The sequence below is a fragment of the Carcharhinus amblyrhynchos genome, chromosome 5 (assembly GCF_965287045.1).
Source record: "Carcharhinus amblyrhynchos chromosome 5, sCarAmb.v2.hapA, whole genome shotgun sequence".
Classification (NCBI taxonomy): Eukaryota; Metazoa; Chordata; class Chondrichthyes; order Carcharhiniformes; family Carcharhinidae; genus Carcharhinus; species Carcharhinus amblyrhynchos.
The window spans coordinates 5,800,463-5,819,208 of record NC_137328.1 but is presented as its reverse complement, the minus strand read 5'-3'; the positions used below and the strand labels follow the sequence as shown (position 1 = coordinate 5,819,208).

Sequence of the window (18,746 nt, the reverse complement as noted above, 5' to 3'; positions counted from 1 at the left end):
AACAAATCCATCCTTGTAACAAACTTGTCTTAAATCCCCATTTAAAGCAAAATGATTCATTTCACGATTGTTTGACTGTTAGCCTCCCGTTTGCAATACCCAGTAAAGAGAAATAGTCAAAGAAAAATGTCCCGGTGGTTTTTCTCCAGGGTCGCACACAGCAGTGACCTAGAGATCGACCTTCAATTCCAGGAGTCTCCAGGCCAATCCTGGAGTGTTGGCAACCTCAGCATGTGTATTGTAACAAGATCAGGAGTGGACTTGGTTCTGGCTGGTATGCATGATGCTTAGAGCAACGTAGAGCCCATAGTCTGGACAGGTCAATGCACCAGCTAAATGTTTCCTTATCTTCTGATGATGTTCATTGTTTTTGATTTAAAAACTCTTACAATTTAAACTGTTTTACTATTCTTTTATTGTTGCACTTCATTCCAATTTACTCTGGAAAAGGGCCTTACCACCCCATCACCAATTGAGGCAGACTCACCATGTGGGGGATATGACGAGCAAACCTTGGCACGTTTGCTTGCGGACTTCTTGGGTAGAGGGGTGAGCACTCAGTGCCTGTTTGAGGGAGCTGGCAGAAGGTGGGGGCGGGGGGTGGGGGGGCGGGTGGGTAAGGGGCAGCTGCTGAGAGCCACCTTTTTGTCTTTTGTGTTCTAACTCATCTTCTCCACCCCATGACACCCAAAACCCCATTACTCACTTGTGCCTTAACTCCATCCGCGGGTGAGTGTAATGCCAGAAGCAGCCATTGCCTCCTCTGTGGTGCTGCTGAGTATTAATGTATGGACAACCTCCTTCAGCTTCCCTCCAGGGATATATGGTACTCAGTGGCACAGACATGGCAGACCTGCTCGAGAAGAGGCAGTTTGGGGGGCTTCAGCCAGTGGTCCAGACTCCACAGGATTCCATCCATTGTCACTGTTCACGTGGCTGTGGTGCACCTGGGATATATATTCACATAACGTTCAGTTCTTAGCCCTTTAAGAATAATATAACAGTATAACATTCCTCTTTCTTTAAAGATATACTGTCTCTATATCAATATAACTGCTCCCATCATTTCCTCTAAACTGAAGAAGCTCTAACAATCAACTTTTATAAATAAACCGAGTATTTTAGTAGATAGATAGGGTAGAGGTAGAGAGATTCTTCCCGCTTAGAAAGGAAGGCAGAACTAGAGAGCACAGCCTCAAAATAAGAGGGGGGCAGTTTAGATCGGAGTTGAGGAGGAACTTCTTCACTCAAAGGGTGGTGAGTCTCTGGAATTCTCTGCCCGTTGAAGTGGTGGAGGCTACCTTGCTGAATATATTTAAGTCACGGGTAGATAGGTTTCTGATAGACAAGGGAATTAAGGGTTATGGGGAGAAAGCGGGAAAGTGGAACTGATCCACCAGATCAGCCATTGATGATTGGCGGGGCAGGCTCGAAGGGCTAGATGGTCTACTCCTGCTCCTATTTCTTATGTTCTTATTTTAAGAGTCTTTTATAGTTTGGTTTCTTTTTGTAAAATATTATTGGCCTTGCTGCTTTGTTGATTGCATGTTGTGTCTCTATCTTGTGTATTTGCCATTGATCACTCTCTGATGAGTTGAGACGCTGCATGGATAATGTGCTTATTGCTCCTGGTGTTGAGTCATGCTTGATGTTCCTGGTGGTGTTGTTGATGGTTTCTCCTTGGTCGGCGATGTTTTTGGTCTTGTTGATCTTTCCTGCTTTTCCAGCTCAGAAAGCGGTCAGATATGGACTCTGCGCCTTTTCATTTGCCCACCACCTTTGGTATCGATGCTGTCCGAACGTCAGCTACACCAACAACATTTGCTCCAGGTTCTCAGGATTGGATTTTTTTTTTGTTTTTATTCCAATTCAATCCAATCAAGTCCAATTCAGAGTCTCAACAGGTTGGGACATTCCCAATCCAAGCTGACAAGACAGGGCTCTCACCTCCTGTCTTGGGCTTGATCTACATGGTCCAAGCTGATTGGAGTAGGTGTAGCTCCTCGTCCAAGGCCTGGTCTCATTTGCATCTTAGCCAAAAGGCCGAGATGCCGCTTTAAAAATTGCTTCAGATGAAGCTGAAACGTAACCTAATGACTTCAACCAAGCGCAGCATGTCGATACTACACTTGATCTTAGCCAAAAGGCAGAGAACAGATTGGATGCTGTACATGTGCAGTTTATCCTTTCAATAGCTCAGGTACTGGCTCAGACTGATGAAGTGTTGACTTCCTTCTACCTGTGTGTAAATTAGTTGTTATTTTGCTTCCTCCTAGTCAATGGGAGGGAGCATCTTGCTTGGCAGAGTTGTTTCTTACTGTCTTCCATTTAACAGCTCTGTAGTGATTTCATGTCAGCCTTGAGATGAGTAGATCAAAGTGAACATAAGACAAGATCTGTAAATGCTTTTGTCTCTCTGCACTCTCTTGACTATCCAACCATGTATTCCAATAAACGTGTCTCCTCTTGGGTAATGTAGTGACAAGGTGCTGAGGTCGAACCCATTCTGTTCAGGGAATCTTTTAAATGTTTTGGGGGTGAATTGGGTTCCATTGCCATGTATTATTCTTTTAGCGGTTTCTTGTTCAGTGGATTAAACTCATACTGCTGAGATGATTTCAGCTCTCAAATCTGTCACCTTTTTGAAACTTTGCGTAAGAGTCTGTAACTATGAGATATTTCTGATTTATGTAAATAAATCAATTCTTACAGCATGTGGTGACCTCTTTCAGCCAAGTCTTTCCGAACTTCTGGTGATCGTTGCATGTAAACACAATTGTTTCAATGTTCTTGTCAATGCCTATCCAGCACACACCTGACCTGGTTCTGAGTCTCCACTTCTCCATTCCAATGTGGCCTTCTTGTATCTGTAGTGGATATAACGTAGAGACTCGATGGAGACTTTGGTTGGTTCAATGATTGTTTTACTCAGGTGTACACAGGGAGAGAACCCACAGAATGGCAGATGGAACTCTGAGAAATGCATTCCACGCTACAATACCACCCTCATTGCCAGAGCATCATGGTGGTACAGTGGTTAGCACTGCTGCCTCAAAGCGCTAGAGACCCTGGTTCGATTCCAGCCTCAGGTGACTGTCTGTGCAGAGTCTGCACATTCTCCCTGTGTCTGTGTGGGTTTCCTCCCACACTCCAAAGATACGTGGATTAGAGGGATTGGCCATGCTAAATTGTCCCTTAGTGGCGGAGGATTAGTAGGGTAAATATGTGGGGTTATGGGTGGGATTGTGGTCAGACTTGATGGGCCGAATGGCTTCCTTTTGCACTGTAGGGATTCTATGAATAGTTACAGATGCAAACACAGGAGCACTGCTCCCAGTCACGTATACAGGAGACTGTGTTCTAAATCATGTACACAAATTCACAGGCTCCCTACATGACAGTATTGATTCTATTGATTCCTCCCTCAGAACATCTTGTGCAAAGATAAATTATTTCCCACACTCACTTAACTCTAGGAACATGTTCACTTTCTTCCCAGCTTCTGCTTGATCCAACTCTCCTAAAGTTATCTAGTATCAACACCAGATACTATATACTGAATTACTGCTATTCCAAGCTGTCCTTTCATTCCACTCTAACATATCTTCTGGAGAGTTTTGTATATGATTGTTTTAAATCCAGTTAGCCGAACACCATCTTCTACTGGTAGCCCAGTACTGCCTTATTGCCATGATGTGGAGATGCCAGCGTTGTGCCTTATTGCTGGCTGTACTCGCTGTATCCCTGGATCACTTGTTGAGAGAGAAGCTTTAATTCCTCTTTGCTGTAATTTGACTCCGTTTCAGTGGTGTTACATTCGCGAGGTGAAGGATCTTTATACCGAGATCTTTAATCTTATGGCTCACTGAGATAAGCTTCATCTCTACACAACTGTCCATCCCCAGGATGGCAGGACCATCTGACAGAGAACATGCTGCAACTAACATTTTTTCCTTTGTGTGGGTTCCTGATTACGCTTGTTCCTATAGCTGTCAGATCACAGTTTCCCCCGTATGCTATTAGCATAATAATCCCACTGCTTCAGATTGCCATTTCAACATTTTCAGGAAAGGTCTTCTGCTTTGGTCTGAGGGGAACGATGTTACTCTGTACATCACTGTGGGCTTATTTTTCACCCTCTTTGTGATCTGAACAGTTGTGTTAATTTCTTTTCTCTGGGAACTTTTCCATCTAGCCATATCACGATGCCAATATCTACGGTGTCCTCAGAAACCATAGAAAACTACAGCACAGAAACACGTCTTTTGGCCATTCTTGGATGTGCCAAACCATTTTTCTGCCTAGTCCCACTGACCTGCACTTGGACCATATCCCTCCACACCCCTCTCATAAGAACATAAGAACATAAGAAATAGGAGCAGGAGTAGGCCATCTAGCCCTTCGAGCCTGCCCCGCCATTCAATAAGATCATGGCTGATCTGTTGTGGCTCAGTTCCACTTTCCCGCCCTCTCCCCATAACCCTTAATCCCCTCTCTTATCAAGAACCCATCAACCCGCTTCTTAAAAGTATTTAGCGAGGCAGCCTCCACCACTTCAACGGGCAGAGAATTCCAGAGATTCACCACCCTTTGAGTGAAGAAGTTCCTCCTCAACTCCGTTCTAAACCGCCTCCCCTTTATCTTGAGGCTGTGCCCCCTAGTCCTACTGTCTTTTTTGAGCGGGAAGAGTCTCTCCACCTCTATCCTATCCATCCCATTCATCATCTTATACGTCTCAATGAGATCTCCCCTCATTCTTCTAAACTCTAACGAGTACAAGCCTCCATGTACCTGTCCAAACTTTTCTTAAATGTTAAAAGTGACCCCGCATTTACCACTTCATCCACACTCCCACCATTCTCTGCGTGAAGAAGCCCCCCCCAATATTCCCTTTAAACTTTTCCCCCTTCACCCTTAACCCATGTCCTCTAGATTTTTTTCTCCCCTAGCCTCAGTGGAAAAAGCCTACTTGCGTTCACTCTATCTATTCCCATCATAATTTTACACACCTCTATCAAATCTCCCCTCATTCTTCTACGCTCCAGGGAACCTATTCTCTGTAACTCAGTTTCTCAAGTTCCGGCAAAGTCCTTGTAAACCTTCTCTGCACTCTTTCAACCTTATTAATATCCTTCCTGTAACTTGGTGACCAAAACTGCACACAATACTCTAAATTCGGCCTCACCAATGTCTTATACAACCTCACCATAACATTCCAACTTTTATACTCGATACTTTGATTTATAAAGGCCAATGTTCTAAAGCACTTTTTACGACCCTATCTACCTGTGACGCCACTTTCAGGGAATTATGTATCTGTATCCCCAAATTCCTCTGCTCGACTACATTATCATCTTCCAGAAATGTTTCAGTTTCTTTTACTTTGTCCTGCTACACTATCGCAGATCACTCAATTATCCTTTTGTTTCTTTGCCCTTTTCCCAGTGATGTGACTTTCCTACCAGCTCTGCAGTTTATCCATATGTCTGACATTTCCTTCCTTGTGGGATCTCAGGTGGCAGTCCACAGCTCTTGCACATCTTTCTCACTATCTTGTGTGCAGTCTTTCGCCATCATTTCATGACTTCAATCTTGTTATCATTCTCTTGTCTTAACTGAAAGCTGTTTCAGCATCTTCACCTGTCTCCTTGTGACTTCATGGCACTCCAGCAGTGAGTACAGCCTGTGAAATGGTGTGCTTGCCCTTTACAATTTATTTTTTACTTGTACTTCAAGTTGTGCGGAATCCCAAATAAGCAGATAAATTATCTGTGTGCTTAAATTTACATTTTCCAATTATCAACAGGCTCACCTGATTCCTGTCTCAGGACATAAAATCCACATCAATCTTTCCAATGATTTGATGTTGGTTGGAAATGCAGGCTGAATTTCTCAAAAGTTTTGCTTGGGTTAGTCCTAACTTTTCCACTCAGGTCCCCGTTATTAAACAAATTTAACTCTTTCTCCCTTGCCCCCAAATGGATGTAGCTAACCTAATACCACTTCTTCACTAATACCACTTAACAAACGATTGAATGTCACTCCCCACTTTAGTTTGAACTTCTCAAATGCTTCTGTAATATCATCAGCTTCCCAATTTACTGTGGGCCGGTGCAGTACATGTTTATTTCAGCCTTTTTGTTTATCGCATAATTCACTCAGTTTTTCTCTCAGACACTAACCTGGGCTGATTTTTGTAACCAAATTCAGCATGAAATTCATTTTGAAAGTTCCGGTTTTTGCTCATTGACAATCTGCTGCCACCATGTTACATCTTTGGATTTCCAGAATTCAAAATAATCAAGGTTTCAGACACAAAATTCTGGATCTTTATCAGGTGTATTTCTTGCATCTTTCTATGAATTTGGCAAACTGATAGACTGATAAATTACTCCTCAACATGTAACTGCAGCGCAGCAGTAAAATGTGATACCCCGGTATTATATAATCACGGATCAGTTAGTTCCTAGCTCTTTACCAGTAATAATACAGAATCTTTACAATGCAGTAGTAGACCATTTGGCTCATTGAGTTTGCATCCAATCTTAACCAGGCCCGCCCCCACCCTATCCCTGCAACTTCACATATTTATCCCATCAATTCCTCTAACCTACACATTCAGGGACACTAACAGGCAATTTAGCATGGTCAATCTACCTAACCTGCATATCTCTGGACTGTGGGAGGAAACCGGAGCACCCAGAGGAAGCCCATGCAGACATGGGGAGTACGTGCAAACTCCACGCAGACAATCACCCCAAGGCCAGAATCGAACCTGTGTCCCTGGTGCTGTGAGGTAGCAGTGCTAACCATTGTGCTAGCGTGCTGCCTTATATGTAACAGAGCCTAAAGGAAATGGTCATCCCAATGGGTATTTAATGGGAGACAGGGTGGCTTGAGGAATAACCTTTTAAAATCCAGTGTGTGGTGATGACCTGGAACTCACTGCCTGGAAGTCGTGGTTGGATAATTTCAAAAGGAAATTGGATGGGCACTTGAGGGAACTAATCTTGAGGGACTGCAGCAATAGGGGGGATATGGGACTAACTAACTCTCTACAGAGAGGCAGCATGGAGTGGATGGGCAGAATAGCCTTGTGCTCTAAATCTTCTGGCTGTAATAGCCTGAACTCTAATTTTGTGATGAGGGTAACACAGAGAGTACACTTGATGCAACCCTGGACTGAATGTAACTCTCCTTGTGACAATAATAAATAGTGGTCACTCAATTCCTCCATTGCAGTATCACTGAATGCATGTTTTAAGTCAAGGAATCGTAATGAACAATGACTTGAATTGTATGTATAAATAGAACATAGAACAGTATAGCACAGTACAGGCCCTCCAGCCCTCAATGTTGTGCTGAACTATGTCTGAACCCAAGGTCAAGCTATCCCACTCCCCATCATTCTGGTGTGCTCCATGTGCCTATCCAATAACCACTTGAAAGTTCCTAAAGTGTCCGACTCCACTATCACAGCAGGCAGTACATTCCACACCCCAACAACTCTCTGAGTAAAGAATCTACCTCGGACATCCCTCCTCTATCTCCCATCATGAACCTTATAGTTATGCCCCCTAGTAACAGCTACATCCACCCGAGGAAATAGTCTCTGCACTTCCACTCTATCAATCCCTCTCATAATCTTATAAACCTCTATTAAGTCGCTTCTCACCCTCCTCAGTTCTAAAGAGAAAAGCCCCAGCTCCCTCAACCTTCCCTCATTAGACCTACCCTCCAAACCAGGCAGCATCCTGATAAATCTCCTCCGCACTCTCTCCAACGCTTCCACAACCTTCTTATAGTGAGGTGACCAGAACTGAACACAATATTCCAAATGTGGTCTCACCAAGGGTCCTGTACAGTTGCAGCATAACCCCAGGTGTCTCAGACTCAAACTCCCTGTTAATAAACGCTAACACACTATAAGCCTTCCTCCAATAATCAGGTATGATTATTGAAGTTTAGAATTTGTAATTATTTCGATTTGAAATTGAAGAACCTTCTCAGGAGCGAATCTGGAGATGGGTTTTTGTCGGGGACTCCAGCCCTGAGCAGGTCTTACCCCCGTCCACATTTCACACCCTTGCACATATTTGGGTAAAGCTGTATTTGAAGTTGGGCGTCATTGTAGGTGCAAATTCGTCACTGAAGGAGCTGGTGTGAGGGGAGAGATGACCTGGCAATAGCTTGCGTCTGGTCGCCCTGGAGACAGCGGCAAAAAAAAGCTTACAAAAAGGTTGAGCCTGCGGGCAGCCCAGTTCATTTCGTGCCTGGCTCGCCGTGTTTGGAGACTGGAACCCAGGCGGGTTGTGGGTGAGGCAGGCGGAGCGGACAGAAGAGGCAGGAGGATGGTGACTAAGCCGGTCAACCAGGTGCCCAGGAAGGCTGGCACCCCCCCACCCTCGGTCAAGCCCCAGAAATCCACCTCCAGGCTGTCCCAGAGCGTCCGCTCCACGGACTCCAAGGCTGCCAAGGTGCTGAAGGAGATCCGCTCTCTGATGATCGACCTGGGCACCGGTTACTGCAAGGCTGGCTACGCCGGGCAGCCCAGACCCTCGCTGGTCCTCTCCTCGGTGGTGGGCAGGCCGGTGCAGATGAGTGCCAAGACCGGGGACAACCGCCAGGAGAACTACGTGGGGGACGAGCTGGCCAGGTCCGAGCACAAACTCAAGCTCATCAGCCCCTTGAGGCACGGCATCGTGGTGGACTGGGAGGCGGTGGAGGCCATCTGGGCTCACATCTTCCAGCTGATGCGGATCGCCCCCGAGGAACACGCAGTGATGCTGGCTGACCCTCCCCTTAGCCCCAGCACCAACAGGGAGAAGATGGCAGAGATCATGTTCGAGACTTTCAGCATCCCTGCCATGCACATTGCCTACCAGTCCATCCTCTCCCTCTACTCCTATGGTCGCACCACCGGCCTGGTGGTGGAGTGCGGCCATGGGGTCACCCATGTGGTGCCCATCCATGAGGGTTACAACATGCCCCATGTCACCGGCAGGGCTGACTATGGGGGCTCCGACCTCAATGACTACCTGCTCAAACTGCTCAACGAGGCTGGCAACAGATTCACCGAGAAGGGTCTACACATTGTGGAGGACATCAAGAAGAAGTGTTGCTACACGGCCATCAACTTCGACCAGGACATGAACCTGGATGTCAACGAGTACCTGGTGGAATACGAGTTACCCGATGGTCATGTCATTGCCATTGGCAAGGAGAGGTTCAAGTGCCCCGAAGCCCTCTTCAACCCCTCCCTGATCGGCTCCAAGGAGCCAGGGGTCCACTCCCTGGCCCTGCACAGCCTGGACATGTGTGACAGCAACCTCAAGTTTGAAATGTACAACAACATCCTCCTGTGCGGGGGCTCCACCCTCTTTGAGGGCTTCTCGGACCGCCTGCAGAAGGAGATGAACAAGATGGAACAGGGCATGAACCCCACCGTGCATGCCATCCCCGAGAGGAAATACTCGGTCTGGCTGGGGGGTTCCATCATGGCATCTCTCAAATCCTTCCAGCAACTCTGGGTCCGCAAGAGGGATTATGATGAACGAGGTCCTTTTGTCATTTATCGCAAGTGCTTCTGAAACTGCTGCCTCCAATCGTGGTCCCAAGACTTTCCTTTCCGCTGCACTGTTTTAACTCTTGGCTCCTTCCCGACCTTTGAAGTACATCTAATTTATGACAATTTACTACCAAACACTTACTGTCATAACTGTAATAAAGCATTTGCAAACTAACAGCTGGGTCAGTTTATTCATACACACAGTTTGATTTATTATTGTCACATGTATTAGTATACAGTGAAAAGTATTGTTTCTTACGCAGAGACAAAACATACCGTTCAAAGAGAAGGAAAGGAGAGGGTGCAGAATGTAGTGTTACAATTTCCACTACAGCAAATACAAGCATTTACCACTGTACAAATCTATATATAATCCCCGGCACTCCCCATCAAGGACTTAAAAAAAATCCTACAAAAGTATGTTTCATTTTCTAATTATCACTTTTTAGTGAGTTTTATTATTGTCACATGTATTAACATACAGTGAAAAGTATTGTTTCTTGTGCGCTAAACAAACAAAGTATACCAGTCATAGAGAAGGAAAGGAGCTAGTGCAGAATGCAGTGTTACAGTCAGAGCTAGGGTGCAGAGAAACATCAGAGGTAGGTCCATTCAAAAGTCTGATGGCAGCAGGGAAGAAGCTGTTCTTGAGTCGTTGGTACCTGTCCTCAGGCTTTTGTACCTTTTTCCTGATGGAAGAAAGTGGAGAGAATGTCCGGGGCGTGTGTGGGGGTCCTTGGTGTGGCTGGCTGTTTTTCCGAGGCAGCGGGAAGTGTATACAAAACAACAGCAGAAGTTATATATAAATAATAATAAATAATATTGAAATAAGTACACCAACTTCTAAAAATATAAAGTTCAATCAGTTTGATTCCAACAAACAGTTAAATCATTAATGACTCCATTACAGGCTATCGAGATTCCTTTTCAAGAATCAAGTCCACTTTTTCCACAGAGTAATATTGGGAATCAAGAAGCAATGAGCAGCCCCACAATATCACTGGAATTGGGAAAGACAATAAACCAGCTGTACTCGAGTGACACTGAATTAATTTCTTCAACAAACCATTCAGTCTTTGCTTGAGGATACATATCATACAACAGAAACTTCAGAATCAATAACTTCAAACTGAATTGGATTGTTACAGGCTCCACGCAGCTCAATCTTTCAATACTAATACAAAATTCTGCTATAAAGTCTCAGCCATTTAATAAGTTACAAGCAGAACATAAATATACACCACGACACAATGAGACTATACATACGGTTATAAGGCACCGAAATACAAGTCAGAAGAATAAAAATTTGTCAATGATCCCAACTAAACAAATATTAATCATAGAGAATTCTAATCTTTGTAGCGTTAAATATCCCCCGTTACATAACCCAAGTTGATAGTTTCCCAGGAGCCAAGTTCATTCACATTATCTCAATCTTAAATAAACTGCAACGTTCCCAAAACATACACCAGATAACATTTTCAGTAGGAATTAATAATCGCAAACAGAAGCCTCTCACGGCTATTAAACAACTTCAGACACTTTTAAAAATAGTGAGACAAAAATTCCTTAATACTCAAATTTGCACTGTGAAACTAAACTTCAGCAAAAATCTCCCAAAACCAGAAAAACACACTCTTATGGAATTAAACCAGTTCATTAGGAAACAAACCTTCATTCTAAAAATATTGCCCACACTTTTGAAAGTACAATCAGACAACATTCACTGGTCTGGAAACACAGCAGTTTCCATTTTGAATAATTGGTTAAACCATTTAATCTAAAAGGAATTAGAATTAGGGGTGGTACGGTAGCACAGTGGTTAGCACTGCTGCTTCACAGTGCCAGGGACCCAGGTTCGATCCCTGGCTTGGGTCGCTGTGTGTGTGGAGTTTGCACGCCTGTGTTGGTGTGAGTTTGCTCCGGTTTCCTCCCACATTCTGACAGATATGCTGGCTAGGTGCACTGACCCGGAGTGTGGCAAATAGGGGAATTTCACAGTAACTTCATTGCAGTGTTAATGTAAGCCTTACTTGTGACTAATAAACAAACTTTAATTTAACCCTGGAAAAGGGATTGGTTGATTTGAGAAAATCAATTATAAATATTTCTAAGACATTTAAACTCCCACGCAGGAGACAGTTCTGAGTAGAGACCTAACTTTCATTCCAGTATGAAAACAATATAATATACAAATTCAGACAGACTTAAATAATTTTTATAGGAGAATTAAACTTTTGGATTTTTTAAATTACCCATCTGCAAATAAACAGTCTTTTACACCTCAATCAGATTGGGTTCTACCCGACAACAAGATAAATCCAAAAATACTTAATCTTAGTGAATCCACAGAATTAGAAATTAGAAGAATCCCACTGATAAAAGATAAATAGAATCTCACACAGGCAGAACAATTGGCAATTAAACAATTAAAATCCACCAATAATATAGTTATAAAACCAGTAGATAAAGGAAGTAATATTGTCATAATGGATCGTCATCAGTATCTTTTTGAGACCTACAGATATTTAAACAGTACTGAGTACTATAAAATATTAACTAAACCCACATACCAACAGACACAACAACGAATTACAATCCTATTAATACAATTCCACAATTCCCACTACATCGATCAGAAACAATTGGATTTTTTAAAAGGACAACAAACACAATCCCAAAAATTTTACCTCCTCCCAAAAATTTGTAAGCATCCCAACACATGGGGATCTTACAACAAGAAATACCACTAGTTTTGGATTGTGGCAGTGAATCGCATAAAACTGCAGAATATATAGCCTCTTATTTAAATCCCCTGGCCCATAAATGCCCAAGTTACATTAAAGACATATTTCATTTCGTCCAAATAATCAACTCACTCACATTCACTACAGGCACCATTCTTTTTACTTTAGACATTGACAGCTCATATACAAAGATTGACACAGAAAAAGGGATGCAAGCTGTTCAAAAGGCCTTTCATAACTTTCCACAAGACGATAGGTCAGATGACATTCTACTCTACTTGTTTCTAAGTCTGACCAGAAATGATTTTGAATTTAATGGGAATATTATTTACAAATTAAGGTGACAGCATAGGTAAAAAATTTACACTATCATATGCCAATATATAAATCAATTCTCCCAATCAGTTGTGACTCTGTCTACAATTCCCACTGCCTCAGCAAGACAGCCAGCATAATCAAGAACCCCACCTTCTTCCGTCTGGAAAAAGATACAAATGTCTAAGTTTACATACCAATCGACTCAAGAACAGCTTCTTTCTTGCTACTGTCAGACTTTTGAATGGACTTACCTTGTATTAAGTTGATCTTTCTCTACACCCTCATTATGACTGTAACACTACATTCTGCACTCTCTCATTTCCTTTTCTATGAACAGTATGCATTGTATAGTGTGCAAGAAACAATATTTTTAATTATATGTTAACGCGTGACAATAATAAATCAAATCAAATTTCTTGAAAAATGCCCTAAGAAACCTGTCTGCTATTATCGATATTTGGATGACATATGGGGTGTTTGGCTCCACTCACAATCAGGTTTTAAACAATTTTCACAAATCCTCAACAACCACCACCCACACACACATGTCAAAGTTACAACAGATAATCATGAAATAAATTTCCTAGACACAACAAATTTTAAATTAGAAAAAATAAATCAGGAATATAAACTGGCAACAAAAATATTCTTCAAATCTACATGTTAAAAGTCATCACTCTAAACATACCTTTCCAGGTATTATAAAATCGCAACTCACAAGATTTCATCGAATCTGTACAAAAAGTACAGATTTTGATTCAGCAGGTCATACTTTGTTTACTGCATTGTGACACAGAGGAAACACTAAAAGATTTCTCAGACAGATTAAATCTAATTGTATAACAGCATTACACAACCCTCCCAATCAAATTCAATTACCCTTTAAAATACCATTTCTCATAAATTACAATAATAGATTCAAGCAAATAATTGAAACAATAAAATGTAACTTTGAGAAATTTAAACAGGATACAAACTCATTGGCCCAATGGAAGGTAATTGCGGCTTTCGAAAAGAACAGAAATTTGAAGGATCTCAATCAGAAGTAGAGTAAATTTACAGAACATCCCGAGATGTGGATTGTGCTACGTGTCGCTATTTAAAATACACTGATATCATGCAAAACCCCACAACAGATAAAATAACTTTGGTTACCAAATAACAGTGGTTAGCACTGCTGCTTCACAGCTCCAGGGAACTTGGTTCGATTCCCGGCTCGGGTCACTGTCTGTGTGGAGTTTGCACATTCTCCCCGTGTCTGCGTGGGTTTTCTCCGGGTGCTCCAGTTTCCTCCGGATGCTCCAGTTTCCTCCCACAGTCCAAAGATGTGCAGGTTAAGTTGATTGGCTATGCTAAGAAATTGCCCCTTGGTGTCCAGGGATAGGTAGGTTAGAGGGATTAGTGGGTATGATATGTAGGGATATGGGGGTAGGGCCTGGGTGGGATTGTGTTCGGTGCAGGCTCGATGGGCCGGAAGGCCTCTTTCTGCATTGTAGGGTTCTATGATTCTGTGAATTGTTTTAAAGCAGAGAATAACATGCCCACACTGAAATGTTGTGTATGCCATACAATGTAAACAGTGCAACATACTTTATATTAGTGAAACAAAAAATACTTTGAGAACTAGACTAACAGGATACCTTGATGAGAATCGAACCCATGAGAAACAAACTGATTAATAAACACTTTATTGAACATGGAACAGAAGCTGTACTAATAATAAGGTTGGAAACTGATACCAATTGGTCTACCCCACAGAGAAAAAGTAAAGACAATGGATATTAAACTTAAACACAAAGTCTCCTAATGGGTTAAATTAATAAATAGAAAACAGTCCATAATGAACTTAATATTCCTTAAGTTTAATAATAGTTAACTAAATGGTCAGTTTGGTTTGGAAGGCCGAAGGGCCTGTTCCTGTGTTGTAATTTTCTTTGTGCTAAAGCTAATTTTATCTGACCTTTAGTAGCTTTATTAACCCCACTACTAATCATCCCTTACCACTCGTTAGGCACACCTCTAGCCTCAACCCATCTTAACCTTAATAACTCAAACCCCACTGACCTCAATCCGAACATTAGATCCCAAAATTCTATTATATCAACCCCTTTCTCCTAATTATTACCGTAACTACTTAACCCCTAACCTTAAACCTGTTTCTGCCCTTAACCCCAAACCTAACATTAACCCTTACTAATTCTAACCCTAACACTAATGCCTTCCTCCTTAATCTTAATCCCTGACTTGAATCCTAATCTTAATCCTGAAACCTAACCCTAAAGTAAAACCCTAACTATAACACAAGCCTTGGGCTTAGCCCTAACCCTACACCTAGGTCTTGATCTGGGTCTGTGTCTCGGCGTGGAACTAATCCTAACCCTAATGCCTTTCTTACTAAACTTAATTCCCAACCCTAACCCCTAGCCTAACCCTAACCATTAAACCTACCCCTAATATAGAACCGTAATCTTACCCTGACCCTATTACCTTCCTCCCTAACCTCAACTTCTAACTTTAGCCCTTGACCCTCCTGCTTTGTGAGACAGACTAGGCAACATTCATGACCCTTTATATATGTAAGCCCCCAAAAATCTCTGTCTCCTAAGGACGGCATTTCTTGCAAGTGAGCAGTTTACTCTTTATGGGATCTTGCTGTGCAGCACGGTGGCATAGTTGTTAGCACTGCTGCCTCACAGGGATCTGGGTTCAATTCCAGTTTGGATCACTGTCAGTGTGGAGTTTGCACGTTCTCCTTTTGTCTGCGTGGGTTTCCTTCGGATGCTCCAGAGAAATGTTATATTGAGGTGATGGTAGAAGGATAGTGTGATCAGTCATAGCAGGAATGAGGAGTGAGAAGTCACACAGACTCAAGATATCAAGTTTTCTTTGCTACAGATGCTGCCAGAGCTGCTGAGTTTTTCCAGCATTTTCTGTTTCCGCTCCACATGGTCTGCTTTGGCCATTAAAAGCTTTCCCGTTGATGTCGATATTTAATGTTGGCACACTGCATTTAAACTCCAATGACTGCATTCTGCTAATTGCTGCCCTTGTGCGTTGCCAGCTGCTGATTCACTAAAAAATTCCATCACCTAATGCACAAGTTTTGCTTTCAAAAGCATAACAGCACAGCGACAGAGCTAAATGGCACCTAAAGAGAAAACGCTGGAAAATCTCTGTAGGTCTGGCAGCATCTGTAAGGAGAGAGAAAAGTGCTGACGTTTCGAGTGCAGGAGACCCTTTGACAGAGCTACACGATGTTTATTAAAGCCCTTGGTGAGGATAACTTTGGCCGTACGTGGGATGGAAGCCACTGCTGCAGGCCACGTGAAAGATTAATTTATAAAGTTTAATATTTTTGATGCTTTTTCGCTTTATTTGAGAGAAAATTGTTTCAAAGAGCTGAAAAATGGAACGCTATATCACAAAAGAAGGCAGCTCTGTTGAATCCTTGACATTTGAACAGCATTGTGTTAAAGCTTTATGTACTAGGCTTTCATGAGCGTCTGGACTGTTTGCTGCCATCACATGTTCCTTTCTTCTTCTTCTTTGGCAGTCCCTCAGGGGCGAGGGCGACTTGCTTCCACTCCGGGGAGGTGGATTCTGCGGGAGCTGAACAGGCCCATCCGGGAGCCGCAGACACTGCCACAGGTTTGGTGGGTGATGTTCGACGAGGGGGGTGGGCGAGGCGCTGAGGATTCTGAGCTCTCTTCCCACTGTTTGCGCTTGGCCTCTGCGTGTTCCGTGCGGTGACACTCGAGGGGAGCAGCGCCATCGCAGATGCTCCTTCTCCATTCGAAGGCAAACGATTCCCAGGTGAATCTTCCCAAAGAAGAAGCAATTTAACGGAGCCACACGGAGAACGGCAAGAAAGTATCATTGACTCAGTAACCAAGATTTTCAATAGGTTCTTTTATATGACACAATTAAACTGTTCAAATCATTCTGCTTTCAACCTGTAATCAAACTATACAACAGGAGTACGACTACCTCTTGCCTTCTTATTACACGTCCGTCAGTCCTGAATACAGGTTTGTCAGTTCTGATTGTCACAATGGCGAGAGCATGTTCTCCATCATCACCCTGCAGCCGGGGGTATCCCGACGGGCCTGTGGCTATTCCTTTTCACAAGCCTGCCTTGTCCTTAGATCGCACGGCCCTGACCGTTAAGGGTGTGGCGCAGTAATGGATGATCCAGAGGCAGCATCACTGCACAATGGCATCCCTTCACAGAATATTTAGCTTCCACTGCACATTCTTACTGAGTTTAGGAGCAACAAAAATTTCATCTGTGGGGGGGGGGGGGGGGAAGCAAAAAAAAAATCAGAATTAGTAACAGATCTGTATACCAAGAAGAGATTAGTGTGTCACACAGAACCTTTCTTGCCAGATTACTCTCAATAAAAAAAAACCATACTGATATTCAGCCTCTTTTTAAATGCATTTCTTCCAGCTGGCGTGAGCAAGTGTGACCTTCATCTTATCGTTGCTATCAGTTCATTACCGTGATGGACTATAAAGGTCGATACCTCAGAGAAACCGATCAAAACTAGTTGCTGAGATGAGGTACGGTGACACATTGCTCAGCACCGCTGCCTCACAGCACCAGGGACCCCGGTTCGATTCCCGGCTTGGGTCATTGTCTGTGTGGAGCCTGCACGTTCTCCCCGTGTCTGGGTGGGTTTCCTCCGGTTTCCTCCACAGTCCAAAGGTGTGCGGGTTAGGTGGATTGGCCATAGTAAATTGTCCCTTAGTATTGGGGGATTACCAGGGTAAATATGTGGGGTTATGGGGATAGGGCCTGGGTGGGATTGTGGTCAATGCAGACTCAATGGATCGAATGGCCTCCTTCTGCACTGTAGGGATTTTGTGAATTGATAGTCGGCAGCTAAACTACAGAGAGGTAAAGGACATTGTCACAAACAGTAGGAAATTCAGAGATTAGATCATCTCAATACTGCACATTAACTTAACCCTCTTACGTGGGCAAACTTCATTTAGTTCTCTAACCAGTTACTTCACAAATAAAATATTCAATCACCCCTTCAAGAAATACAGAATAATATGGGTTCTCAAATAGAACCACAATTCTTCCCAAATGCTGGGACTGTAACAACTCACTCCCTGTCTTCATTTCTAGTTGCGATGGTTAATGCAGAAAACTATACATCTTTTACATTACAAATGGTACTGAGTTTTCTGTTTGAGTGCATAATTCAGAGTGACACTCCCGGTGCAGTACTCGAGCCCAGCACTGTCACAGGTGCTAACATTTGGATGAGACGCTGAATCGCAGCTGTTTGCTCTCTTAGGTGATCACTAGAGATTCCACAGCACAATTTTGAAGAAGGGCAGAAGAGTTCCCCCCTCTGCTGTAATACAAACAAAAACTGCTGGAAATACTCAGCAAGTCTGGCAGCGTCTGTGGCGGGAGAATCAGTTCACATTTTGAGTCGCATATCATAGAATCCTACAGTGCTGATGGAGGCCATTCGGCCCAACAAGTCTGCATTGATAATGATCCCACCCAGGCCCTATCTCCATAACTCCAATATATTTATCCTGCTAATCACTGTGACACTTATGGACAATTTAGCATAGCCAACCACCTAACCTGCACATCTTTCTTTCGGACTGTATCTGTGTACAGTAAGTAATTTTCTTTGGCAGATGATCAATAGTTTATGATTTGAAGGTCAATGAGCTTGGTCTGTTTTATAGAAAGGCATTAAACCCCTTGCTTTTTGCCACAAGCCTTTGAAGGTTTTGCATTAATGCACAACGACTGTTCCCAGGACACCTTTAAACAATTACTCGACACTCTGAGGATGGTTCAGATGGTGAAGTTCAGAGAATAATAGAAACCTAACCATCTGGCGTGGGTTCGATCCACAGCCTGCACTGAGTTAGCTGACCTCAGTTTGGGCTGGGGTGATTATTCTCACCAACCACAGTTATGGAAGAAATAATTAGCCAGGTTTCAGTGAAAGTGCAGGTATTGAGTATCAGTTTAGTGACACGATTGCAATGCCTGACTCCACTGAATCCCTACAGTGCAGAAGGAGGCCATTTGGCCCATTGTGTCTGCACCAACCACAATCCCACCCAGGCCCTAT

At 43.2% G+C, this 18,746-nt stretch overlaps 2 protein-coding genes across 3 annotated transcripts in view; one reads left to right on the top strand and one right to left on the bottom strand.

The window, feature by feature from the left end:
* The first annotated feature begins 8,216 nt into the window (after nt 1-8,216).
* Nucleotides 8,217-9,663, top strand: LOC145342864 (actin-like protein 7A). Its single transcript, XM_080188397.1, has one exon. The coding sequence runs from the start codon at nt 8,352-8,354 to the stop codon at nt 9,588-9,590; it is 1,239 nt and encodes a 412-aa protein (XP_080044523.1). The 5' UTR covers nt 8,217-8,351; the 3' UTR covers nt 9,591-9,663.
* Nucleotides 9,664-9,816: 153 nt separating this feature from the next.
* elp1 (elongator acetyltransferase complex subunit 1) overlaps nt 9,817-18,746 on the bottom strand; it is a 79,313-nt gene continuing 70,383 nt past the window's right edge. Inside the window, exon 37 of one of the 2 annotated variants that reach the window (XM_080188396.1) lies at nt 9,817-16,919. In XM_080188396.1, the coding sequence (XP_080044522.1) occupies nt 16,858-16,919 (62 nt within the window). In that variant the 3' untranslated portion in view covers nt 9,817-16,857. The remainder of the gene's footprint in view (nt 16,920-18,746) is intronic. The other variant, XM_080188395.1, reaches the window with a different exon arrangement.